Below are 26,991 nucleotides of genomic sequence, written 5' to 3'. Positions count from 1 at the left end.
AAGAACGTGTTTGATCCATAGGCACTATGGGACCCCTGGAAGCTTTTTTTTTTTAAGATTTAGTTTTTTTAGAGCAGTTCTAGGTTCACAGCAAAATTGAGCAGAAGGTACAGAGACTTCCCACGCTCCCCCCCGCACCCACTCCTGCACGGCCTCCCACTGCCAACATCCCAACATCCCCCGGCAGGGTGGCAGGTGCCCTTGCCACCGCTGAGGACGCCGCGCCGACGCGTCCCTACCACCCGGAGGCCACAGCTGACACCCGAGCTCACTCCCGGTGTAAATTCTGTGGGTCTGGACAAACGTATGACGACATGTACCCACCACTGCACTACCACACAGAGCTTCACTGCCCGAAAAGTCTCCTGTGCTGCACCTGTTCATCCTCCCCTCCTCCCAACCCCCCCGCAATGAATGACCCTTTAAAGAACTCCGTGGTTCGGCCTTTTCTAGAATGTCATGGAGTTGGAATCACCGTACACAGCCTCTTCAGGCTGGCTCCTTTCACTGGGTAACACACAGGGTGCCTCCATGTCTTTTCGTGGCTTCACAGCTCGTTTCTTCTTGGTGCCGAATTAATAGCCCATTGTTTGAAGGATTCGGCTGATTTATCCGTTCACCTACGGGAGGGCCAGGAGGTGCAAGTCTCGGCAGTTAGGCATGAAGACGCCATAAACATCCCTGTGCACGCCCCTGCTCTTTTACTGTCCAGATCTCTCCCGGTCCCTGGGCCGCACATCTCCCTCCGTGAAGGAGGTCCTACGTCCCTGAGGATAGAGGGCACCCCCCACCCGCCCCCCTCCACCTCATACTTCCATCTGCCAAGAGCCATGTCTCCGCAACTGTTCAGAATCCAAGTGTGACCACTGGGCTACGTCCCGTCTCATCCCAGGGTGTGACTCTTGTGAATCCTTTTGGTTCGGGAGCCACTGGGAAAACCCTCCCGGGGAAACTACCTCAAAGGCTGACTCTGCAGAAGAGCAGAACAACTTCCCACTTCCAGCCAGAAACTCAAGGGCTGATGTTTCTTTTCACAAACATTAAGAGCCTATGGGCCTGGCCCCCAGGGCTGCACCTCCTTCTGTCTACCCTTTGACCACATGTGGCAAAAGCCGGGGGGTGCGGGGGTGGGAAAACCCGGGCCAGAGTTGCTTAGCTGAAGCCCCATGACCTCTGCCTCAGTTCCCCCGTCTGGACCTCCTGGTAGAGAACACCACCTGACCTCGAGGTGGCGAGAGGGGGAGAGCAGAGCCAGCGGTCGCAGGCCACCCTGTAGCACGGTGCACACCGTCGGTAGCACCATCCTGAGAAACGCGGCCACTACTGCAGTGCAGGGCTGAAGCTCAGACAGGCCGAGTCACCCACGCGGGCTACGCTGCCACAAGTCTCGAAGCAATGCTTCAACCTGAACCCCAAAGCCAAGCTCCTCCACCGCTCCCTGTCCTCACTCACTCACACATTCGAGGGAGATTACTGCGTGGCGGCTACGCGCGGGGCAGGGTCGCAAGCCCTGGAACACGGCAGGGCACAAGTTCATCCCACTCTCCCCGCATTCGCTTTCATGGGAATGGGGAGGACGAGGACAACGAACATAGGACCAAGTCGACTATGTAATACATGCAGGTGGCCAAAGGTGCATGGGCGGGGCAGGACCGGCTAGGTGGACGGTCACGGGGTAGGAGTGGTATTAAATGCAAGTGGGGGCAGGGAAAGCCCCTCCGGCGGGGTAACATTTGGGCAGACTGAGGGAAGTGAAAGAGGGAAGGATGCAGACATCAGGGGAAGAACCTTCCAGGCAGAGGGAACAGCCAGTGCAAAGGCCCAGGGGTGGGGGTGGGGGAATGAGCTCAGGGTATTGGGGGAGGTCAAGGGGCAGAGCTGAGTGGGAGACATGAAATTAGGGAATGTAGCTGGGGGGGGTGATGGGGGGCTTTGAATTCTACTCCCAGCGAGAATGGAAGCCCTTCAGAGCCTTGTGACCCGTGAAATAACAGCCTCTGACTTGGATTTTGGAATAAGTCCTGACTGCTGGATGGGGGGGGGGGGTTGGAATGAGGGTGGGAACCAGAGCAGTGGGGGGGGCGGAGTAAGGAGATGCCCTACAGGCAGGGGACAGGTGAGAGGGATGGAAGGTGGGGGGGGGCTGGGGCAGTTGGGTGGAGCTGGGGGGAGAGGAGGGGTTCAGGACTGGCTGCCACAGGAAGAGGGTTTGGCCTGAGAAGATGGGGAAACGATGTCAGGCACCGAGCCCCGGGGCCTCCCCCTCCAGGGAAGGTGTGCTCTGGCAGGTCCAGGTATGGAGAAGAGCAAGATCCTGACTCCCACCCCCAGGTGCTTCTACTTCCAGAACACTTGGCTCAAGCATGGGGGGCGGGGGTGGCAAGTGAGGGACCGCGGGAGGGTGGGGTCCCAGGTGGCGAGGACAGCCTCGCAGGAAGAGGTGCCCCGATGCCAGTCCAGCGCCCCGAACCCACCTAGAACCCACCTAGCCGCGGGGAAACACGCCAGTTTCCAATAACAAAGCGCCCCCCCCACCAGCCGCCGAGCCTCCACCGTCCGCAGGGAGGCGGGTCCGCGCTCACATGACGGGCTGAGGGGGTGGCAGGAGGAGCCCGGGCGAAACCTCAACGGGTCTGGCAGGAGGCTCCAGGAAGTCTTTCTGAAAGTGGGCCCAGGGGCGGGCGCAGGGTGGGGGCCCGCGGGGGTCCCGGGAGGGGGCGGGGTGGGGCTGGGCTGGAGTCCTGGGTGGGGACTGGGCAGGGAGCCCATTTGGCGGATAGAAAAGGAAAGGAGAGGGTAGGGGAGCAGTGGGCGGTAGATGTGGAGGGGGGAGGTGGGGGGGGCGTCTGGGAGGTGTCCGCAGCAGCGCGGAGGGGTGGGGGGGCCGGGATGGGGATGGGGATGAGGGGGCCGAGGGGGTGGGGTGGGGGGAGGTTGGGGCTGGGTGGGGTGCACACGGGGCAGAGGAGGGTCCAGTGGGGCTGGGGCCGGGGTGCAGAGGGGCCAGGTGGGGGCCGGGGGAGGGAAGGGAAGGTGGGGCGGCCCCCGCTTTGGGGATGGGGTGGGGTGCACATGGGGTGGAGGAGGGCCCAGTGGGGCTGGGGCTGGGGTGCAGAGGGGCCAGGTGGGGGCCGGCGGGGGGCAGGGGAGGTGGGGGGGCTGCGTTGGGGATGGGGCGGGGTGCACATGGGGCAGAGGAGGGCCTAGTGGGGCTGGGGTGCGGGGATTGGGTGGGGGGCAGGTGGGGGCAGTGGGGGGGCAGTCGGGGCGCCCCCCAGCCGCCGCCCAGCTTCCTCCCTCCCGGTAAACAAACGCCGCGTGACGTCAGGGCTCCGCTGGCCCGCGGCTGACCCCGGAGCTGCAGATGAGATGCAAGGTGCCAGCGGCCTGGAGGCCGGGCCTGCGCCACACACGCTCGGCGGCCCGAGGTTACCCCAGCTGCCGCGGACAGGATGCTGCAAACGCCACCAGACATTGCAACACGCAGCCAGTCTGCTGGCCGCCGCGTGAACCCTCGCCGCCCCCCGCCGGCAGCGGCCCAGCTGGAGCGCCGCCTCCCTCCCGCCTCCCTCCCGCCTCCCTCCTCCCCGCTCCATCTGGGGTCGGCCTCTCGGCTGGGGACCCCAGGGCGGCCTCCCCGGGGGCCGGGGGTCAGCTGCGGGCGCCCTGCCCAACAGATTGGGGAAGTGCCTGCCTTTTGTGCTCGGCTTTCTGGGAAGCTCGGGCCTCTTCGCGGAAGCAGAGGCGCTGGGGGCCCAGCCCTCGGGGGTCAGCAGTGCCAGCGTGGCCTGCCCACCGGCCGCCCCTCGGCCGCAGGGACCCCCTGTCCCCGGAGCTCCCAGATCCGCCCCGGGCTGCGGCCCTTGGCAGCGCCAGGTGTCTGAACCGCCCTCGGGGGCGGGAAGCGCGGGGCTCTGGAGCTGATTTGCTGTGTGACTTTTGGATGAGTCACTTGGCATCTCTGGGCTTCACCATCTCCCTCTGGGGGAAGCGGGGAGAATCGAAACCGGCCTCCCCGTGCTGGTGGAAAGGTCAAAAGTGCAAGCAGCCCCCCCGCCCCCCGCCCCCGGCCTCCGGGCCTCCAAGGCGCCCGGAGACGCCCGGAGACACCGAGGCAGGGCGTCCGCTCACCCACCCACCCACCACACCTGCCTCCTGAGTGTACTGTGGGTGCCTGGGGCCGTGGGGACCTACGGGGAATCAGCCCCGTGGGCTAAGGAGCCCTCCCGCACGGGTCCTACTAACTGAAGTCCTATGAGGACTGGGGGAGGGACTGGAAATAACCCCGGATCTTTATAAAGGGGCCCAGGGACGCAGCAAAGCACAGCTTCATGCCAGCGCCCGGCCCAGCCTCCCTGGCACTGAAGCTCACACTTAAATCTGTCTCCCTCACATCACCCCGTTTTATTGTCTCTACGGCACTTTGTCACGGTCTGAAACGTTAACCGTCATTTCTTTGCTCCCCCGACACACACCTACTAGAACGCAGGTTCCCGGGATGAATTCCCAGCACCGGGCATGGCCATCAGGTGCCCGAGGAGCTTGTGAATGAACGAATGGAATCATGTTGTCATGTTGCGTCCCCCGCGGAACGGGTGATACGGTGTCCCGAAGGGGACCTCGGGAGGGGTGAGCCGGACCGTGCACGGGGTGCGGCTACCGTGAGCACCGGCCACCTCCCTCGCGGGGCCCCAGGTTAAAGAATCATTGAGCATTTCAAGACCGCAACGGCGGGACGTTCAGAAATGCGGGAACCTCCTGAGCGTGGGGCCCAGAGTGCCCCCCAGGTGCCACGCCCCGGAAGCCGGGCAGGGCTGTGAGCGGAGGGGCACCCAGTGCCAAGGCACATGCCTCCCCCTTCCCTGACAGCAGGGAGCACGGCTCCGATGGATGCATCCCAGGATGCGGAGTGGACGGCACATCCCAACGGGCGGCTGACCCCCAGTTCCCCACTTTGCACGTGTGAGACAAAAGTGGTCGGTACAGAAGCAGAATAGATTTAACAGGGAAACAGTCACATACAGTGGTCGCCAGCGTTACAGCTCAGGGGCTGGTCTCAAGCTCTGCAACCTCTCGAACCCCAAATCTCCAAGGTCCTCGGCTCCTTTCTGTGTGCCCCTCTTAAATCCACCCGTACGTTCAAGCAAGTCTGCAAGGGGCTGGGCCGGAGCTGGCCCGCCTTACAGATGGGGCACTGAGGTCCCGGAGAGGTCAAGGGTGCAGCCAGGAGTGGCTGAGCTGGGAAACCAAGCCTGGCAGGACTCCTGGGGCTGCTGGTGGAGGTGAGAATACAGATTTTGGGAAAGAAAAGACAGATTTTTCACCGGGGTAGCTCCTTCGGCATCCCCCACCCCGTCCCAAGCAGACATTCGGGGGCCCCCGAGCTCCTGCGCCCACTGACACACAGCTGGCGTGTCCCAGGAAGACCTTCGGCTCACGGACCATGATTTATGGACGGGCCTCCTGAGGACAAGCTTTAAGTGACTTGCAAGCTGTGCCAAGGTAACCATCTATCCCACAGGCGATTAATTAGGAATTGGTTTAATCTCTGCTGGACGAAGGTCAAACGCCACGGAGCCGACCCTTCTGGCTGGCGTCATGCTCTGGGGCTGGGGATCTGGGCCGCGACGGCTGGGGCATTCGGGGAGCAGTGGGACCCTGCAGCGGGGACCGGCCTGGCCAGGCCTCCTGCGCAGGCGAGAGGATGCCCGCGTGGGCCTCAGCCCCAGCCCAGGAAGCTGGGCCAGGAGGGCTTTCCCCTGAGCACCAGCCCCCAGGAAGGGGAGGATTCTGTTGGAAAAGCAGCCTCCCCCGACCTCCCGGGAGCCCAGTCCGCCCCGCGCCGCGTAGAAAGGCTTCTTGGCTCCCAGTGCTCTGCCATCAAGTCCCACCCGCACACGTGGCCACCGAGGCCAGCCTCCTCGCACCCCTGTTCTACCCAGGAAAGCTCGTCTCCTATTTTCCAGACTGGCTCTTCCCCTTTGCCCCGGGGTGTCTCGGCCTCACCCTCCTTGATGCCGCCTCACCTGAGGCCCCCGAGCTGACATGGCCAGCCGGCCTTCTCCAGAAGTCAGAGCGCCTGCCTGCCAGTCCCATGACCCTGTGCGCTGTGTGACGTTAGGCGAGGACTCGGCCTCTCTGAGCCCGAGCTTTCTCATTTTAACAATGGGGACAGGAATATCCTGCCTCGCAGGGTTGCTCTGGGGAGCAAACCGGATTGTCCCTGAAAATCACTAAATGTCGAGGAAGCACTGCAGAGACTGGCTGGAAAGCCGGACCCCGTGCCCACTGGGGTCCCACCACGGTTTGCCCGTCAGAACAGTCATCACGTGGTACACGTCACTGGGGGCCACTGGTCCATTTCCCCGGCTAGACTGAGGCTGGGACCCAGAACCTTATTATTTTTTTTTTAAGATTTTATTTATTTATTTGAGAGAGAGTGTGCCCACGTGAGTGTGTATAAGAGAGAGAGAGACAGAGAGAGGGAGCGAGTGCCAGTAGCCAGGGGTGCGGGGAGGTGCAGGGGGAGAAGCAGACTCCCCACTGAGCACGGAGCCCGATGTGGGACTCGATCCCAGGACCCTGGGATCATGACCTGAATCGAAGGCAGACGCTTAACAGATGGAGCCACCCAGGCGCCTGTGTTTTTTCCTTGTGATGTGCACCTGGTCCCCACGACCCAAGGTCGTCCCCTGGATTGCCCGTCCCTCCTGTCAAATCTACCCCCATTAGAGGGCCTTCCGGGTTGACCCAGAGTAGTCTCTTACGTGAAGCCGCTGCCCACCCAGCACAGGGTCCATTAAAGTCCCCTGTTTCTGGTTCGCTCTCCAAGGGCACCTCCCCTGATGATGTCCTACTGCCCTGGTCACAGTGCCAGCTGCGCCGTGCGGAAACTGCGACATCTTCCACCCCTGGTGACTCTGGGTGGTGCCTGGAACAGAGTTCTGGATTCAGCAGGTGCTCAGGGCAGGACCAACCAGCATTTTCTGAGCCCCTGCTCAGCAGGTTGGACCACTCCTGGAATCCTCCCAATGGCCCTGGGAGGTTGGGATTAGCACTGTCACTTTGCGGATGACAAAGCTTCCCGGTGACACCCGGTCCTAATCCCCAGAATTTGTGAATGTGTTACTTTATGAGGGAAAGGAGGATTAGGGTTGCAGATGGAATTAAATTTGCTAATCAACTCACTTTAAAAAGGACAGGCTATCCTGGATGATCCAGATGGGCCCAGTATAATCCCAAAAGGGGCCTTAAAACCAGACAAGGTTTACAGGAGCTGGAGGAAGAGGAAGATGTGAGCGTGGGAGCTGCTGGCCTCGAAGACCCAGGAAGGGGCCACGAGCCAAGGGACACAGGTGCCTCTAGGAGCTGAGAGGGCAAGGATACAGATCCTCCCGGAGAGCCTCCAAAGGAGGGCCCCTGACCCTCTGGCCTGAGCCCAGGGAGGCCCGTGCCGGCCTTCTGACCTCCAGAACCCCAAGAGCACAGTGCGCGCTGCTTCACGCCCCCGACGGAGAGGCTGAGGGCCTGGGCCGCGGCCGCCGGACAGAGGAGTCGGGATCACACTCCATGTCTGCCCCAAGGTCTGTGGGCTCCCGGGGGCACGGCAGCCCCTCCCCAGCGAACCTACCAGCTTTGCCTAAAACGAACCCGACACAGGGGCGCCTGCGGGGTTCAGTCGGTTAAGTGTCCGGCTCTTGATTTCGGCTCAGGTCCCGATCTCAGGGTCACGAGACTGTGAGATGGAGCACCGCACCGGGCTCTCATCTCCCTCTGTCCCTTCGCCCGCTCGTGCACGTGCTCTCTCCCTCAAATATATACATCTTTAAAAAAAATTAAAAACCATAAAGAGATGCTTTTGTAAAGAGAGTACAGGACAGGTGGGAGTGGAGAGTCAAACATGACTTGGCCTTACCACCGTGACCAGCGTGTACGGAGTACTCACCTCGGGCTCAGGACTTACTTTTTTTAAAGATTGTATTTAATTATTTATGAGAGACACACAGAGAGGCAGAGACACAGGCAGAGGGAGAAGCAGGCTCCCTCTGGGGAGCCCGACGGGGGGCTCGATCCCGGGACCCCGGGGTCACGCCCTGAACCCAAGGCAGACGCTCAACCCCTGAGCCCCCCAGGCCACTGCCCCTGTGCTCAGGACTTTCTTTACATTATCTCACTGAGTCTTCATTTTACAGATGAGGAAACTGAGGCTCGGACGGGTCTAGAAGCTTGCCCAGGGTCACTCAGCAAAGTAAGCGGAAGAGCCAACGTATGGACTTTGGTTTGTTGGTTTTCGAGCTTAAAATCTGAACTACGATTCTCTAGTTGGCTGAATCTGAGCAAGAAAAACAAATGAAGGCGGGTGTGCAGGCTCAATACGCGTGAGCCCACGTGCGCGCGTGTAGGCACACCCCACCCACACTCACACCCACACACCCCTCCCAACACAAAGGCTCACGCGGTGGCCCCCAGCACAGGACGACGCACCTCCCCGCCCACGGGGCTGCACTCGGCTGCGTGTTCACGGGGCAGTAGCCCGGCGAGGTGAGGCGGGACCCCCATCCGGGGACGGGAGCCAAAGGTGGCCTGTCATGGCCTGGGTGTGTCTGGTGCCTGTTTGCAGGAAGCTCGCGCTGCCCTTCGTGGTCACCTGGCCCCAGCTCCCCGGGACGACCTGCCCGCCAGGCTCCCAGCACCTGCACTGGCTGGCGGGGCTCTGCAGGGTCCCTGGTCCTGGGGGTCCTCGCCTCAAGGACCCCAGAGAATTGGGGTCCTGGAAGGACCCAGTATGGGCTCCCTCCTGCTCACCTGCCTGTAGCCGGAAAAGAGGGAGAACTGGCTTCTCACACCCGGGAAACACCACTATGAACAGGGACCCAGCAAAGGGCCTTCCTTTACTCTCCTATCACGGTGGCCTTCAATCTTCTAGAAAAGGGCACAAAGGAAGTCTACCTTGACTGGCTGCTCATTTTGCCTCTTTGAACTGCAGACTCCCTGAGGGCAAGGAGGTTTCAGCTCCCCCTTTGAGCCCCGGAGTGTCTGGAAGTGACCTGACAAGGTCTGCAGGACTAGACTCGGGAGGACTGGCTAACAGGTTCTCCTGGAAGTTTCCACTGGAGATGACTGCACACCTTCACCCGGAGTGCTGACACCTGCTCCCGACACGCTCGCTCCTGTAACAGGAGGCCACCTCGCCACTCTCCAACACTGTGACTGGCTGGGGCTGGGGCTGGTCCACCCTCGACTCACACAGGCCTGTGACCCTGCAGTAGTGACGGCTTCAGGCTCAACCCTGTCACAGCCGGGGGCACTGGAGTTCCCTTCGAGAACTGCTGAGAAGACCCGGGTCTATCCTGCGGGCTGGGAGCTGGGGGGCACTGGAGGCAGCTGGGGGCAGACACGAGCAGCCGGGCGGCCGGGGAGGGGGCCCGGCCCAAGACAGACCAAGTCCCGAGTCCCCGGAGCCCGAAGCCAGGCCCGGCAGCAGACCTGCCCACGGGCCTTCCGGTCACGAGAGTCAACGAAGCAATCCGAGGGCTACCTCTGCCCACGCTGACTCATGTGGAGCCCCCGGCGGCGGCGGCACCGTCTGCTGTGTGGTCCGCAGGACCTGTTCTGCTCTGCAGAGGCACCGCACCTCGCTGGTTCGAGGACCCCCTGGGCTCAAATCCTGCTTGGCCGCCCACTAGCTGTGTGACCAGCCCTTGAGGGCCTTGACCAGTGGGCAGGGGATGGTAACGGTACCAGCGCTGGAGCCCACTGGGCTGGAGCCCGGTGAACACCTTGACTCCAGGTACAGTGCTCCCTCCACCTGGGCCAGCAGGTGCTCAGTGAACACAGGCTCTAACCAGCTAGGATGGGGGGTGGGGGGGTCATGCATTTGCTCAGGCAACAAACATTTATGAAGTGCCCACCCTGCGCCTGGTACCGTGCCCGGGACACCTGGCGAGTAGGAAGCCTTGTCCCCTGCTCCTAGGGGGGCTGCAGTCTCTGGGAAGAGACACCTGGCAATGAGGGGCCGCAAAGCGTGCTGAGTTGCCATGGTAACCTGTGACTTCGGCCTCACCACCGCCAACCCCGACCCACTGAGCCACTTGGATGCAGAGACGAAAACGCCGGCTACACGCACGGAGGGAAGCGGGCAGCTGGGGCCGGAGCCTCTACCCGGCAGCCACGGGAGGGCCTGCGCCGGGCCAGCCCCTGCCCACGAGGGGTGGGGGGTCGTAACCAGCCATCTCAACAGGGGTGGAGGCCTCAGCCTGGGGGGGAACCAGCACCGGGCTTTGAGCCCTCCCTGTGGGGTGAGAGTCCCTCCCGCTGCTTCTAGAAGGGGTCAAGAGCTAAGCCTGCTGCGGGCTTCTGGGGCACGCGTAGGACCACCACCTTCCTGGGGAATCTCGGGAGCAGGACAAATCCCGCCGCGTGTCCTTCGCCTTCTGCACCCCCACCCCCACCGCACACCCCTCGTACCTGCACGTACCTCGTACCTGCTTCAATAAGCAAAAGGTAGAAAGCGGCGGTTAGGGGGTGTCCACTGTCCCCCCGCAGCTGCCCCGGCCCCTGACTCCCCACCCCGGCCTGGAGGGAGCCATCCTTTCCTACAAACGATGTTATCTCCCTGAATCTTCACACCTTCGTTTTTCAGACAGGGGAACTGGAGCCCAGAGACAGAAAGTTACTGGTCTAAGGTCACAGGGCAGCTTGCTGGGAGCTGGGATTTTTGGGATTAAATTCATGCGTGAGGGCTGGGGTCGGTGGGCCGGCCTCTGCCTCTCGAAGCCGTGGCTCTGGGGCTGGGGGGCCGCATCGCGTGCCTTCAGGGCTGGACGCGGAATTCGGGCGGCCGCCCCCATCCTGCCTGAGACGCTGGGGTCTCTAGCTCACGGACTCCCCCGTGGTGGCGGCGGAAGGGGGTCCACGCGCCTGGGGTAGGAGTGGTGGGGACCCTCTCCCGTAGGCAAAGGAACCGGCTCAGAGGACGACCCGGCAGTGTGGAGCCTCCTCACCTTGGGGTAAAGAGCCAAGATTGGGGACCCGGTGAGATGACCGTGGCAGAGCCAGCGAGGGTGGCCTGGGGAGGCGGCTGTGGCCGGAGTGGTTCCTAGAACAGCTATGTTTATGTATTTTTTTCTTTAGAGTAATGACATTCTTTCGAAATGCACCCAAAAATTTTGCACGGAATTCAAGCACAGCAGACAGACAGACGTGAAGCTGGTCTCGGGAAGTGGAGGCGAGGCCCCTCCGAACCCCATTTTCTCCACCTCCCAAGTGGCTCCACCTTCTTGGAATCCCTCGGGTACTCTGGAACCTAGTCTGGAAAACCGGATCCTAGAAACTCAAGTGGTACATTGGGGTCTCTGGGGGCCCGGAGAGGCCAAAGGTGTGGAGAAGTGCGGCACGCACGGGGGAGACGGTTATCCACAAACACCTCCCGGGAGCAGGTTTCAAATGTGGACGAAATGATCATATCGTTCACGATCGAAATGCTTTTCCAGCCGCTTCCCCGAGAGGCCTCCGAAAGGGGAATTCGAGGTTGAGCTCCCCAAAGCAGGGGATGGCCAGCCGAGCCAGGAAGGCTGGGGCCCAGTGGCCCGTGCCCGGCGGCTGTCGTCGGCATTACCTACCAGCCACCCGGCCGCCCATCTGTGCTGTCCACCCGGGCTTGGCTCTGGCTTCTGGGTCACAGGACCCCGGAGGGTCCCCTGCTGTGCTATGAGCTCTAGTCTTGAACCAGAAGCCAAGCCTGAGGGACTTGGGTGGATTTTTATTAGATCCAGCGCAAAACTTCTTAACCTGGTGGCATCGGGGACACCCAAGGACCCCGTAAGAGCCCAGGTGGACAGCACAGATGGGTGGACAGCACGTATAAAAACGTGCATCGTGTATTCTTCTCAGGGCAGGGTTTATACCTTCCTCAGGTCCTCAGAGGGTCCTGCAACCAGCAAAAGGTTAAGACTGACTACAACTCCCTCGGCTGCCACTTCCTTCAAGAAGTCTTCTAAGGTTTCGCCTAATGAACAGTGATTGCTCCCTTCTCTGTACCACCGAAGCCCTCGGTCGCGCGGGACGGCCCGGCCGGGTGGGAGCTGGAGGCAGCCGGCACTCCCTGTTCCCGCACGCCTGGTTGGAGGTGCTACCCTGGTTGTCAAATGAGTGAAGCACAACTGTGTTGTTTTCCTGCTTAGCAGTTGGTTGTTTACAGCAAACCCTCCGAAGCCCCGATACCCTGACCCCTGGCGAGCGTGTCCCCCCCCCCCCCCCGTTCACCGTTCACTGTATGCAACCACGGTCACTGGGTGCTTGAAAGACTGTTTTTGTCAAGGGGACCTGAACCCCCTCCCGGCCCATCCTATTACTCCATCCTGTGGGCCCTGGTACAGCTTCTCCGGCCTCTGCCCGGAGCCCTCTGTGTACTTGGCCGCTTGTCTCTCGACCCCCGTAACCCCGGCCGGGACGCGCAGGGCCAGGCCCAGACAATCTGTCCCAACCGCCACGGGCCTAGTTTTCTAGCGACGAGTCCTGAGTTCCAGGTCTGCCTGAGGCCGAACCTCCCAGGCCTCTCACATCACCCCCAGCTTACAAACGGGCTGCCGATCCCACCCGCCTCCGGGCAGGGGCAAGACCGTGGAGGTGAAGCAGCACCCAACAGTCACCAAGACCACCGGACGGAGCCGGGGACGGTGCCACAGTCACGCGGGGGGGGGGCTGTCATCGCAGCACTATGGTCACTACAGCACCAGGGCGGCAGATGGCACGCGGTCACGGGGACCCCTAGGAGCCCGAGGAGGTGTGACTGGGGGTCGGCATGAAGGACGGGAACGGGGCTGGCCCTGCACCCTGCGCCCTCCTCTCTCCAGCACCCTGCAAAACCCTGGCAGAGCAATGACATAACCCCGGAGGCCCCTGGGGAGGTTGTGCTGAGACCTTGCTTGATGGATGCTGGTGTCCACCCCTCCTTCTGCCCCCTGCCCGGGTCACTGTCCTCACTGATGTCACTCTGGCAACGATGGTGCCCAGACCCTAAGGGGTGGAAGGGACCCAGGTGGCCGCCCAGAACCTAACCTCCCCATGGCACTTGCACTTAGAGAGCAGCCCGCTGGGCTACAGAAAGCTCCGGAGGGCAGGCGGGCGCTCCTGGGGCGGACCTGGGTCTGCATCCCCGAGGCCTCCCCACGGCCCCGCGCGGCCCGCCATCCCACCCGGACCAGGTCCCTTGCCTCCGTGCGTCTTGAGGCAGCCGACTCCATCCCCAGCCCCTGAGGTCCTCAACCGAACACCGCGGACCTGCCATCCAACCTAGGCCATGGCTTCTAGCCCTGGTCATCTGGAGCCCGCTTCCTGGACACCCTCCAGCTGCTCAAGGACCCTCTCGAAGTGTTGACCAATACTGACCACAAAGCTCCGGAAGGTCCTTTGACAAAGTGGAACAGAAAAGTGTCTCCTTCACTCTGGGCACCAACACATTTGCTTTTATTTTATTTTGGGAGGGGGCGGGGGGGGGCATTAATCTTTATTGCCATTAACGTCACCTTGCTGGAGCTGGCTCATGGTTCCAAAACATCACGGGCGCTGTCAATCTGGAGACAGTCGTCACACCAGACCCCAAGTGCCACCAGGAGAGAGCCTCTTTTATGTGCTTCTCCGGGGCCACTCCAAAGCCTCGCTGGCTGAATCGATGAGCCAATCGGACGCAGTCACAATGACCCCGGGGCCTTGTCACCCTCGAGCTCGGTGGCATCAGTGAGGACAGATCAGGACCTAGCAGAGAGCAGGTCCCCAGCAGACTCTGATCTGAGGCCTGGGTCCCGGAGGACTCCCGCCCACTCCACCGGGGCTGCTCCAGCCTAGATGCGCCGCCGGCCCCTTCACTTCCACGCGGGCGCAGAGATGTCGGGGACACGGCCAGCATCTCCGAAATCCCACGCGCGAAGCTGAGAGCACAGCCAGGCTGGGAACGCGCTCGGAGGAGGGCAGAGCAAGTCTGCCGGGGAGGCTGCGGAGGGGAGCCCTGGCCTCCTGAGAGCTAGCTCCCGCCGCCTGACCGCGCGCCCCTCGTCCTGGCTTCTGGCAGCCCCAGGATCCTGCGAAGACTTCCTGAGCTCTTCACTTCTCTGCTCAAAACCCTCCAACTGCTCCCAGCCTCACTCAGCCTCCGGGCCACAGACAGTTACGGAGATTGTTGATCCCCACCTGCCTGGCCCTGCTCCCCACCCCCTGCCCGGCACCCACCCCTGCCTGGAAGGCTACTCCCTCCTCTGGGTCTGCTTTGCCTCTTTGGGTTTCCCCTCAGCACCTCATACGACCTCATGTGCTCTGTGTTATGTGTCTTGTTTACTATCGGTCGGTCCCCTCCGCAAAACTGTCAGCTGTTTGGGCGGCTGGGGATTTTTGTCTGCTTCGCCCATTACTGCATCTCCAGGGGTGTGTACAGGGCACCCGGGAGGTGCAGAGATTCGCGGAATGAATGAACAAGCGAATGCATGCATGCATGCATGAATGAATGAATGAGCTCCCACCCTCCGTTCACTCGCTAACCCGGTCAGCTATCTGGTGCCCTCTTTCTGCGAATCCAGAGGACTGGTTTTTCTGGGGCTCTAATCGCTCCCGCACGGGTCCCACAGTAGACGCGTGTGCATCGGAGAACGCCAGCGTCTAAACAGACTCCCTGTTCTCCTTTTCATTTGGCTTTGACTTTTCCTGACCTTCACGGTTCATCTGAATCATGTGTTTCAAATGTTTCCTTGCAAATATCTTATATACTGGATGTAGTTTTAGATGGTGCCTTCTGAAGTCAACGACAAGGAAGCCACTTCTAACATTCTAGGTGCCGTCATGCTCTTGCACGAGGATAAAGGGGAGTAGGTTGGGTCTGGAATCATTCCTGCCCCGATGCCCAGAACCCTGTTGGGTTTTGAAGGTGGCGGCAGGTCGGGACAAGGTCCTTCCGGGACAAGTTGCGGTGACTGTGACAACCAGATAGCTTTCCTAGGTAGGGAACGACGACGACGGCCGAGGGCTGCCTTCTGGGAAACACAGCTGAGGTCATTTCTCAGTGATGCCCTCGACGAATAACAAGATGGAAACGGAGCAGGGAAAGTAACCATAAGGAGCGAGCGAGCGAGCAGAGGGCTCCGTGCAGGGGTCAGGGCCACAGGCTCCGCGGAGCTCGAAGCTCAGGAGAGCCTGGAGTCGACGTGAGCACTGGTGCACGGGCTGGGTGCACTGAACGCGAGCTCGTTGGCTCAGCGCAGTATCACTAGAGCTAGCAGGCGTCCTCTAAAGCCCTGAGGCACAATTTGGTGGCTTTAGGATAAAGGCTGGCAGTTCTCCTTGATACACTAGTTGGGGCATTTGGGCCACATTTCAATCCCCTGAAAGCTAAAGGTCAAAAAAAAAAAACAAAAAACATTAGCATCTCCTGTAAGAGTTGAAATAAACCCAAGGCGGACGCGAGCTGGAGGTGCTGAGACAGCTGAGCGGCGGCCGGGGCCTCTACCCAGCGCAGGCACATTTCCCAGCACCGTGCGGCTGCTTGTTCAGTCGGTGGGTCTGATGAGGAGCAAGAAAGGCTGAGATCAGCAGCGAACAGGACAAATGTGCTCTGAAGAGGTCTCTTCCTCCCCACGCGGGGAGCTCGGCAGTCTGTTGCTTTCCCGGATGGCGGATCCACGAGATGAGAACTCTAAGGCCAGGGTCTTGGGGGCCGTTGTGTCCTCTCTCATTTTACAGGTGTGCTTCTTAGCTGCCGCCCAGACAAGGCAGGTACTTTCCTGGGGTTGTAGCAGAGCTGGGCCTTGAACCCAGTCTCTGCCTCCCAGCCCAGGTAAGCCAGGCCACGGGTTCAAGACTGGGCCCCAGTTGCGTCATCTTGTTCCCCGAGGAAGGTGGGTGGGTCAGTAGGAGGGAGGTGTTTGCCCATTTGTAATAGTCCAAAGTGCAAGGCCCCTTGTTGGAAACCCAGGGACCTGATGCCACCAGCTGAAAGGCTTTCTCTGGATGTCACAGGTCCGACAGGTGGCCTACCTTCTTGCTCTAAGCCGCATCAAACAGGCGCCAGATCCTTTTCTCAGAAATTTCCAGCAAAGTCTGCATTCAGGGTGAGGGCGGGGGAGATGGGCCACTGCTGTCTTCCGCAGCACCCCCTTTTTGGTGACTTTCCCACATCAGTGTTTAAGAAGCTATTTCATCCAGGTGGCTCTGGGTCCCACAAGAATCCCTGCCTGCACCCATCCCCTCTCTTCCTCCTTTTTCCTGTTCTCCTCTGTACTGGCCTGACTCAGGGTCGGAGACACCGACCGCTTGCTCACCTCCCCAGCTCCCGAGCCCACTCTATAATATCGTCCTTCTTTGCCTCCTGCCTCCCTTTCCCAGTTCCAGTGGGGTACATAGTCTCCGACCCGGTGGTTTCTTGCGCCTGGAGTGACCTTTCCACATCCCTTTTGCTTGGAACCCAAATGCGGCCTCCTTCAGGAAGCTTTCTGCGAGCCTTTGTTACAGATTAACAGCTCTCCTGGGCACCCCCCCCCCTCCCCCGCCCCGGGGTGGCGTTCCCCTACCTCCGGCAATTCCTGCCCTTTTAGAAGCCCTGAATGTGACCTCATTTGGAAATAGGGTTTTTGGAGATTGTAATTAGTTAAGGCTCATTACTAGTTGAGGCGTCATTACCCACTGACTGGTATCCTTACAAGGAGAGGAGGGGACACAGAGCTGGACAGAGAGGTTAAGGCCCCGTGGGGAGGCAGAGACAGGAGAGGTGCCACCACAAGCCAAGGAACGCCAGGAGCCACGGAGCTGTTAGAAGCAAGGAAGGAGTCTCGCTTAGAGTCCTTAAAAGAGTGGGGCCCTGCTCACAGCTGGATTTCAGACCCGCGGCCTCCGTAACCGAGGGAACATTTTTGCTGTAAGTCATCAAGGTAGTGGTACTTTGCTAGGGCGGCCAGGAGAGGAATACGCACTGTAACTGGTGCCTTGCCTCTGAGCACCTAGCCGTGTTTCTGGGTCTTTATTTATCTCTGTTGCACCCCCACCCCCCTCCAGGCCTGGAGCTGTGCCAGACACCTGACGGACACCGCAAGCAGGTTCGGTGAACCAGACGGTCATCGTGGCATAGACGGGCCTGGGCCTGCCCCAGCGCCAGGAATGGGAAGGAGGTGGGACTTGCTGAACGGATAGGGCAGGAGACTAGGATTCACAGATCTATAGAAAGGGCGAGTCCCTCGCCAGCTGCTTTAGGAACAAGGCTATCGACCCACATAATGCAAACTCAGTAACAGCAAAGCAGAGGCAACTCTGAGCCAGCTCTCATATTATCCCCCTGAAATGAATGGCCCCCCGAGTCCCAGCTGGACCCTTCCTTAAAATGTCTGGACTGGGCCCCCATCTGTTGCCCCTGCCTGCCTCCACGGGCCTGCAGTCACAGCCCAGGACTTTAATCTAGCCATTTGCCTCATGTTGGTGCCAAAGCTGGAACAGCCACTGCAAATACTTCCAAACAAATAGTCCACTTCTCCTCCTCCCAGGGGCCCCTGCCAATAACCCTGTCAAGGTCAAAGACTTTGGAGGCTGTGCAGGCTGACTAGCTAGCCAGGAGCCTTGAGGGGAAGAGGGATGGGCCCAAGCTCAGTGATTGCTTTCATGGGAGGAATTCCAGGGAGCACAGAAAATAAGAAAAAGGAGTCTAGTGGGAATAATGGAGCAGGACCCTTCCGCCTGGAGCCCCTAACCATGGCCAGCCCTACCTCTGTTAACCTCCGTGAGCTGTGGGTAGGGACAGATGTCTCCAGGTGGGGAGCTTTCTAGCTCCCGGAGCCTTTGTGTCCCTTTAAGAAAAACCCTCCTTTGGGTCACCTTTGCAGCCTAAAGCACACTATCGCCACCGCGGCCACCAGCACCTATTGCCAAAGATCATTATGGGAAACCGGGTTGTCACTCTTTCCCAAAGGTAAACGAATTTCCCTCTGGGATATGCCACCTGTTGGCAGAGGCTATGGTCTTCCTTCTTTCTTTCCCTTTTGGGGACCTTCCCCCTCCAGATCCAATCCCATCCAAATCCAGGTTGGAAGGGCTGTCATTGCCGCCTCTCCTTCTGCCGAGGTGAAGGAAGGACAGTCATCTGTGAATCAGGCTGTGGCTGGTGCCACCCTCCCTGGCTCTCTGCAGTGGCTCCAGGACCACCCCGAAACCCACAACCCACTCAGTGGGCTCCTGGAAAGTCCCCACTCCACAGCACCTGGCCCTCTGTCCCAAGCCCAGTGGGCCCCCAAACACTCCTGGCTCGGGATGGTCCCGGGGCCTTCTCACTGGCCCCAGATGGACTCAGACAAATTCCAAATTCCCCACCATGGCAGCAAGTGGAGGGCTCATTAAAAAGTAGCTTTAGTAATTGGTCAGACAGTTACGAGTTAGAGGGAGCACTCGGGTTCATCCTGAGGGCTGATGACTAACCCCAGCATGAATGGCACTGCAAGTTTCACAGGCCCCTATGGATCCCGCTCCCGGTGGCCGGATACCAATCTAAGACATACTGCTAACCGGCCCTGAGTTTATTCCCTGGAAGAGGATGCCCATTCCTAGTAAGGTGGGACACGGTCGGTCCCCCGGTGCAGGAACTTGCAGGGTGCCACTCTGCACTGTTTTACGAGTCACCAACACCCCCCCCCCACCGCCCCCGCCGCCGCCGCCGCCGCCAATGCCATATACTTCTTTAATTTAGGATTGTTTATAGTCAGTCAAGTTTTTCCAGATTGACTAAAAGAGTTCTTCGTAAGCCTACTGCAGCCAGTTACAAAAGCAGTAAAAGAGACCAGGACTTGGGCCAGCTGGAAGAGTCCGAAGAAAGTTTCTGCGGGATGCAGACAGCTAAGGAATGACAATCACACTGAGCGTCCCACACCCCACATACCCCCCCAAGGACACCTCCGCGTGCCATCCGGCTCCCCCCAACCCGGGGCTCTGGGGAACCCTCCGGCGGGCCTCACCCCAGGAAAATGAAACAACTCTCACTTCTCCTTTTTCGGTGTGTCCAAGGGTTAAAAACACTTCCGAACTACCCTTCCAACTGCAAGGTCAAGCAGCTGTCCAAACCACCCAAGGAGAAGCGGGAGCCGGGGACAGCCAACGGCCGCCTGCCCGGCCGCAGCCGCCCCTCCCCCACGCCCCCGGCAGGGGAAGAGTTAATGAGCCATCGGCTCCGGCTGATAGTTCGGACTCCAAAGTTCAGTCCCAGCCTGAGCCACCCCGGAGGAATTGTAAATCTCGGGGCAGTATTTAACAAAACAAAAGCAACCTGGAATTACATGCAGGTTTGGTTTTCTACAGTACATATTTACTTAATCCCCTAGGTATGTGGCTCCGTGTCAGATCAGCTGGCTCTGCTGGCCCCTTCACCCCCCCAACCCCCTCGTTCTTCCACAGTTGAAGTTTCAAACTAATTCCCTGTTTTCGCTCTTCCTCCTCGCAGGGCCGGCTGGAGACAGTCCCGCCTGCCAGCCTCCAACCCCTCTCTCTCTCTCTCCCTCTCTCTCCTTTGCTCTAGTCACTGGGTGAGTCAGCCTGGCTTGGGTCAGAGTTGGGTGACAGCCGGCTCACCCTCCCCACTCGCAGGCACCAGGTCTGGGAAAACCAGAGGAAGAGATGCTGCACCCGCCCCAAAGCGAAGGGCAGCCCTTGGGCGAGGGGCCCTCCCCGCGCTGTGCCACCTCCCCACTTAATGGGGAGGGAACCCCTCTGGGGCTGCATCTGGGGGAGGGGAGGGGGCAGGGTTGAAGGTGAGAACAAGGACTCTGTGTCAGCTACTGTCCCCCTCTTTCTAGATTTTCCAAACACCTGGGCGTGGGAGTGCTTGTCAGGCCCGGCTGCACAGGCACAGGCACAGGCGAGCGAGACCTCTCCCCCCTTCCAGACCCGAAGCAAGTATCCCCCCGGCTCGCTGCCTGCGGAGCTGCAGCCGCCCGGGTTGGGGCTGGGAAGCGGGTTGCCAAGGAAAATCCGGAGCCAGCAAGCAGGCGGCTCCCGGCTCTACCCAGGAGCGCACACACCCTGCACTCCCCGGGGTGGTGGCACCGAGGGGAGGGCGCCGGGGAACGCGCAGCACCTTCCTTGGGGAGGGAGGGAGGCAGGGCGGAGTGCGGGGTAATGGGAGGGCGCCCTCGGTTTCGGGGTGTGCATGGGGGTGGGCGGAGGGGCGCCGAGGCGCAGGAGCGGGGCAGCTCCGGACCTGCCCTAGGAAGACAGTTGGGAGCCCGGGACCTCTGCAAGGTGACAGTGCCCAGCTCGGGGGCGCGGGTCCCGGCGCGGCTGCAGGGGGGCGTCCCCGGCCTGCGCGCCCCCGGCCTGCGCGCCCTCCCCACGCCGCGCGGGGCCCGTACCTTCCTGGCGCCGCGTTCTGCGAACTCGCGGGCGAGCTGGCGCCCGATGCCTCTCCCGCCGCCGGTGATGAGCACGTTCTCCCGTGACAGGTCCCGCAGCTTGGCGGGCAGCACCAGCCCCACGGCGGCTTTGGCCACCAGGTAGATGATCTGCAGAGGGAACCCCACCAACGCGCCCAGCCATTTCCACACCATCCTCCGCGCCGCGGAGCCGGGCCGGGGGGGCGGGGAGGGGTGGGGGTGGGGGCGCACGGGGGGGGCGCGGCGGAACTCCCCGGACCGAGCCACACAGCAATCAAAAAAAAAAAAAAAAAAAGAAAAAGAAAAAAAAAAAAGAAAACACCGCAAACAATAATAATAAATAACCCAAATCAAGGGTCGGAGAGGCGTCCCACCTTGGCCACTCTTGGAAACCACCTCTTCCTCCCCTCCCCAAATGCAAAACACAGGGTGAGGGTTAAAAAAAGAAAAAAAGAAAAGAAAAAAAAAAAAAGAAGAAGAAAAACAAAACAAAACAAAACAGAAAAAAAAAAGAGATAAATTCTGCTCGGGAGGAGCAACAGCGTCTGCGGAGGTCGGGACAGCCAGAGAGGGCTGGAGGGGAAGCCGGAGGTGGAAAGTTCTAACAAGAAGCCTCTTGCCCCAGCAGCCGCCGGGGCTGGGGAATTCGCAGGTAAATGTTTACAGGCTCGCAGAGGAGTTTAGGCAGCGGCGGGGGTGGGGGTGGGGGTGGGGTGGGGTGGGGGTGGGGGGCGGGGGGGGGGAGGCACCAACCGCACGCGCGCACCCTGCTACAGTCCCGAGGTTTCAAAGTGCAAGATTGGAAAAAAAAAAAGAAAAGAAAAAAAAAGGTTCCAAATTGTAGCGCGCCCCCCCCCCACCCCTTCTCCAGAAAAAAAAAAAAAAAAAAAATAGAGAAAAAGTGGTGGAGGTGCTGGAGGTGCTGGAGGTGCTGGAGGTGCTGGAGGTGCTGGTGCTGGGGGGCGGGGGGCGTGCGCGGAGCCCCCGGGTTCAGCCCGCGGAGGTCTCCCGACCCATCGCTATTCTGCAAATTGCCCGACCGCGACCCGGGCCCGCAGCGCGCGAGGAGCGGGGGGTCCGGGTGTCAGTTTCCCTCCGCGCGCGCCTCGCCCCCGCGCGCGCTCGCGGCGCCTCCGGCTCTCGGCCTCGCGCTCCCGGCGGAGCCCCGGGGCCGGCCGCTCGCTCCGGCGCCCTTTCCCGGCCTCGTTACATTTATCTCCTTCTTTTTGTCCTTTCCAACTTGGAGAGGGCCCGGGTGCGCCGCGCGTGTGGCTCGGGCGCCCTCGGCAGCGCCGCCTTATCCATTCGCGCCCCGGGCCGCAGCGGCGCGGAGCGGGAGGGCTGCCCTTTCCACCCCCCGCCCGCCCCCCCCAGTTTTTAATACCCCATTAAGTCTGATTGACAGTTAAAGTTGTTGGGAGGCTTCACTACCGCGCCCGCGAGCGGCGGCCGCGGCCTCCCCTCCCCCTGCGCAGTGCGCGACGCGCGCTCCCGGGCGCGCACTCGGGGCGCCGCGGCTGGCGCTCGGCCGGGGCCGCTGCCCTGTCTCCGCGCGCCGGGACTTGCCGGCCGGGCCCCTGGAGCACGCTGGGACCGACTCCCGGAGCCGTTCCTCGGGGGCCGGGGGGCCGGGGGCCGGGGGGCAGGGGGCAGGCCCGCCTTGATCCCGCCAGGTCGACCCGGGGTTATGTCAGGCTCTCTGGTCACCCCCTGCCTCCGGGTAGCCCCGGGAAGCCGCCCTCGCCCTGTGCCCGGCCGCCTTCTGTCTTCACTTCTTAGTCTCCTGGCTGGGGAGGGCCGGAGGGGGAGGTGGGGGATCAGCTGGGGAGCAGGGTTTTGCATGGAGAGGCGGGGGTGAGCAGGGTAAAGGAACCTCTGCCCCCAAGGTGCCAATAAAATCCCCATAAGATTAGCTGGGAGCATATTTATTGCTCATCTAGGGTTAGAATTACCTTGATTGACAGCAATTCCTTTAATAACAAAAGCCTGTAAACAGGATGTCCTACCGGGGCGCCCCCTGAGCTGCACAGGCCACGCGTCTTCTGTCCTTGGGTCCCCCTTGGGCTGCCCTAGCCTGGCACCCACCTTGCCACCTCCCGCCCTCCCCGCCCCCCCGGGGAGAACGTCTGCTGTGCCAGAGGGTGGGACCCTGCTATTTAGAGATGCCTGTTGCAGGAAGTCTGGGAGGTGAGTCACAAAAAAGCAGCCTCGGTTTAAAGTGCTGATGGGACTTGCCTCCCACTGCCCCCGACCGTCCCAGGCCTGGAGGAGGAGGGAGGAGGAGGGTGGGCAGGGAACTCCTCTGTGATCTGGGGCAGCAGGTCCCCCCACCCCCGCCCCCCCACGCCAGGCTTGCTCGGGCCTCACCCCCAGGCGGTCTGATTCAGCAGGGCTGGGTGGGCCTGGGGCGCGGGGACCAGGCACTTCGGGGCCCCACCTGGTAGTTCTGCTGAGGATCGGGGAGAGCGTGGCTTTCAGAGAAGCTGACTTGGGGGTGAGAGGGGGCTGGGGATTACCTCGGCCACGAAGCCTCTAGCTCTGGGGAGGAGCTCTGCAGGTGAGGCTCCCTTCCGGGTGAGTTGGGAGGCGCAGCATCTGGAGAGCCACCGGCAGGGTGGGGTTGGAGGACGGGCCTCCTTCGTGGAGGGCTTAGGTTCTGACCAAGCCTCCCACTGACCTTGCAGTGGGGCATTCCTGTCTCCATTTCCCTGGCGCCCCAGCCAGAAGCGACAGGAAGGAGGGATTCAAAGACGGACCCGATTTCCCCTCCCACCGCACCCCGCTTGCTCGCAGGAGAGAGGTGGGACGGGGGCTCCCTCCTGTCTCCATTCAGCCCCCCAGACGCGGACCAGAGGGCAGGCCGATGCCATCCTCACCCCCAGGCCCTGGCTAAAGGCAGGACTCCGTCAAGGTGCCTGTCCCCTCCCACCTTGGAGGCCTCTAAAAATGGAGAAGAGCCCCAACCTGAGAGGGCCCGGCCCCTGGGTCCCAGCCGCGCCTGGTGTCCGCGGGCCTGCTCCGGAGCCGGGGAGCCTGGAGCGGGAACGCCCGCAGCCTGTTGTCATCTGTCATCTGTTATCCTCGGAGCCGCCTAGTGGCCTGCCCGGGACACTGCGCCTCCAGGCTGCCCCCGCTGCCTTGCCTGTCCTGCTCGCTCACCAGCTCTCCTTTCCCTTCCAGACCTTTCTCCCGTGTGGGGGCAACACCCCAAGCCTCCCAGGCCGAGAAGGTCATCTAGCCCCACCTCGGCACTTGCATGAAGCCCCTCGTAAGCACAGTGGCACGTCTGCCTGTGTCCCCTGGTGCCCAACCTGCTACCCGCCCCGTGCCGACGCCAGAGCCGCTGGGGGACCCGTGGGTCCTGCTTACGTGTCCCCTGCGTGTGTCTTTGGGTTGCAGGGCAGGCAGCGGGCAGGCGGGAGGGCGTGCACTCTTCAACCTTCAGGGTAGCGTTACACATTATTCTGATTTAAGAAATGAGACGGCTAGGGGTGCCTGGGGGGCGCCTAGGGGGCGCCTGGGGGGCTCAGTCGGGTAAGTGTCTGCCTTTGGCTCAGGTTATGATCTCGGGGTTCTGGGATCGAGTCCCCAGTCGGGCTCCCTGCTGGGGGGGGAGGCTGCCTCTCCCTCTGCCTCTATCCCTTCCCTCGTGCTTATGTTCTCTCTCTCTCTCAAATAAATAAATAAAATCTTAAAAAAATAAAAATAAAAGAGGGGCACCTGGCAGGCCTGGTGGGTGGTTGCGCGTCTGCCTTCAGCTCAGGTCCTGATCCGGGTTCTGGGGTTTTGACCCACGTCGGACTCCCCGTTCCTCTCCCTCCCCCTGTCACTCATCCTGCTTGTGCGCTCTCTCTCTCCCTTTCTCTGTCTAATGAATAAATTAAAATCTTTTAAGAATAAATAAAGGAAATGACACTGCCTGCAGAGGTGGGTGCCATCACACCCATTTAACGCAGAAGGAAACAGAGGCACAGCATATCCAGGTGACTCACGGGAGGCCACAAGGGAGGGCCCCTCCCTCTCCCAGCCAGCAGCTTTGGGGGGAAAGCAGAATAAAAAGGAATAAGTCAGGCAGCCCTGAAAGGGGTGGGGATGGCTCTGGCTGGGAAGCAGACACCTTTTTCCTACTCGGTTTACCTTCAGGATGTGGGTTTTGTGGGCCTGCCATCCCTGTGGGCTTCAGGCTGCTTCATCAGCTGCCCAGAGGGGTGCTGTTTGCCGCCTCCTGGGCGGACCCCCCACAGACAAGTCCCAAAAAGACGAGGTTGAGGGGGCGCTGCGCTGCAGGGTGTCCAGAGGGTCCCAGTGGCTTGGCTTTAGTGGGAACCTCATGGGACAGGATGCCCCTCCTGCCTCCCGTCTAGTCTTTTGCTCTCCCTACCTCTCCGCCCTAAGCTTCCTTGGGGGCAAGGGGTGGGGGACTTAACTCCAGGCCCAAGTTTGAAATTTCACATCCCAGTGCAGGGAGAGGGCCCCACAGCCAGCCGCACCCCCTTCCCCCAACCAAAAAAAAAAAAACCGTGAAAGGAGCCTTTGTGGGTTTGATGGAGTGGGGGTGAGCTGTAGCCTGGAGAACTAACTTTTTCCATGACTCAGCTCTCCTGGCGCGGGGCGGGCCTGGGAGGTGCGAGGACCCAGCAGGGCAGTTCTGGAGCTGCCTTCCAGCCCGGAGCCGGAGGGAGGTGGGGGGGCACCAGGGTTAGGGGGGCCCCCAGGAGAGCCTCCCCTGAGACTAGCAGGCCTTGGATAGGCCACCGGCCTGTAACTGTCTCCGTCCCCCTCTGGGTCCCCTATTCTTTACCTACTATTTCGGCCCCAGTGCCAAGCCCACGAACGTTCATGGCATGTGGCTGAGACTGGAAAGATAAACGGGCATCAAACCTTGCCTTTTATTTATGAAGTTAAGAAAGTCACCCAAGACCACCCGGCTGAGATGGAGATGGGACCCGAGCCCTGGTCTGTCTCCTTTATCCGGGGCCGCCCCGCGGAGAACGCGTAGGATCACCTGGGGCGCTTGTGAAAATACAGATTCTGGGCTGCATACAGGACGGGGGTGCATAGAGGCCGGGCAGGGGGTTGCTGGGCACCCAGCGTCTGAGAACCGCCCGGGCTGCCTGTCTGTGGCGCCTGCTGGAAGGTTCCCTTGCTGGCCGCCCCTGGGCAAGCCCTCCCGCTCCCTGCACTTGGGGAGGACAGGCTCCGGCCTCCCTCGGGGGTGTTCACTCTGGTTTGCTCTCCCGATCCCCTGCCACGGGGGGTCCCCCACCTGGCTGCCCCTGACCCGAGGCCTGCAAAGAGTGGATCAGGATGCGACACTACAAGATCTGGGGCCAGGGGCGCAGCGAGCACTCTCGTGTCTGTGGCCGGGTGGCCCCTGCCTATCAGGCCCCTCCGTCCCTGCTAAGGAGTCAGGGGGGCCCCCCCGCAGGCTACGGGGCTCAGGGTTTGCGGGGATCCCGCTCTCCCTGGAGCAGGACTTCTGGAGCAGCTCTCCAGGCGGGACACTTCCCCGGCTGCCCATCCGCACCCCCCGCCGCACGTGCCCTGGGACCCTTCCCCGCGGGCCAAGGAAACTCCTATTGTCTTGTGATCTTTCCTTTAGCTCCTGTTCTTTTTTGTTTTTTTGTTTTGTTTTGTTTTCCCCCCAGGAAACTCCTCCTGGCTGTTCCCTGGGTCCCCGGTGTCCTCGCCTCCCCCAGTGCTGGCCCGGGGTCCCCTCGCTTGCCCCCAGTGTCCTCGCTCCCAGCACACTCACACTGTGCTGTGACCCGTCCCACATCTGACAGTCACAGTGTCAGGGAGCTTCTCAGGGCGACCCCCGCGGTGGCCCTGGGCCCCCAGGGGCTGGATGCTCTGCTGTCACCGTGTCGGAATCCATCCTTGTGAAGGTGCGCGCTTTGCCATGACGTGGGGCCCGCTCTCCCCCATCCCAAACTGAGTCACTAATGCCAAGCCTTAGGAGCAGAGGGGGAAGATTGCAAATGATATTCATTCATTCATTCATTCATTCATTCATTCATCCATCCACCAGCTGTTTATTGAGCGGTTACTATGTGCCAAGCCCCGTTCTAGATGTTGGAGAGACAGCAGCGAGGACAGCAAGGTCCCTGCCGTCACGGGGCGGGCATCACCGCCTGGTCGGGAGGCGAAGAGCACCAGGAAGGGGACGGGCAGGGAGGGGGACCGAGGGATGAGGGCGGGCAGGGGCTGAGTGATGGCGGTGGTTGAACAGCTGCCTGAGGGGGTGGCCCGGGAAGGCCCCTCTGAGGCGACCGTGGGGCAGAGACCTGAATGGAGGGGGAAGCGAGACCACAGAAATCCGGGTGAGGGAGCACAGGGGAGGAACTGGGAGTCCCCAGGCAGGATGGTGCTGGGTGTGCAGGAGGAGCCAGAAGGGGCGGGTGGGGAGGAGGGGGGGAAGGGGTGGGGCTAGCTCCCCTGGGGTCTGCGGCTCAGTGTGGCCTTGGACCAGTGGTGTCGGCATCACCCAAGCCCTGCCCTGGCCTCTTGAAGTTTCTAGAATGTGACCCCCAGGTGCTTTACATGCACATCGAAGCTCGAGAGGCGTGAGGTTGGGTTCTGGGGGCCACGAGGAAAACTGGGGGTT

The 26,991-nt window shown here is 61.2% G+C and overlaps 1 protein-coding gene and 1 long non-coding RNA gene across 5 annotated transcripts in view; one reads left to right on the top strand and one right to left on the bottom strand.

Moving 5' to 3' along the window:
* DHRS3 (dehydrogenase/reductase 3) overlaps positions 1-23,428 on the bottom strand; it is a 38,511-nt gene extending 15,083 nt beyond the window's left edge. Inside the window, exon 1 of one of the 4 annotated variants that reach the window (XM_072751160.1) lies at positions 23,349-23,428. Coding sequence is in view for 1 of the 4 variants with exons in the window: in XM_072751157.1 (XP_072607258.1) it covers positions 20,364-20,558 (195 nt within the window). In the remaining 3 variants the exon portion in view is untranslated. Of the gene's footprint in view, positions 1-3,694; positions 3,836-20,363; positions 20,559-22,336; positions 22,430-23,348 lie in introns of those variants that run through there. The other 3 variants (XM_072751159.1, XM_072751157.1, XM_072751158.1) reach the window with 3 other exon arrangements.
* Positions 19,197-20,703, top strand: LOC140598015 (uncharacterized). Its single transcript, XR_012000181.1, has 2 exons — positions 19,197-19,904; positions 20,454-20,703. It is a non-coding gene; the product is annotated as an uncharacterized lncRNA (long non-coding RNA).
* Positions 23,429-26,991: the final 3,563 nt, after the last annotated feature.

This window comes from Vulpes vulpes, chromosome 2 (genome assembly GCF_048418805.1).
Source record: "Vulpes vulpes isolate BD-2025 chromosome 2, VulVul3, whole genome shotgun sequence".
Classification (NCBI taxonomy): domain Eukaryota; kingdom Metazoa; phylum Chordata; class Mammalia; order Carnivora; family Canidae; genus Vulpes; species Vulpes vulpes.
The sequence above is the reverse complement of the archived record's forward strand: the minus strand, read 5'-3'. Positions and strand labels throughout refer to the sequence as shown.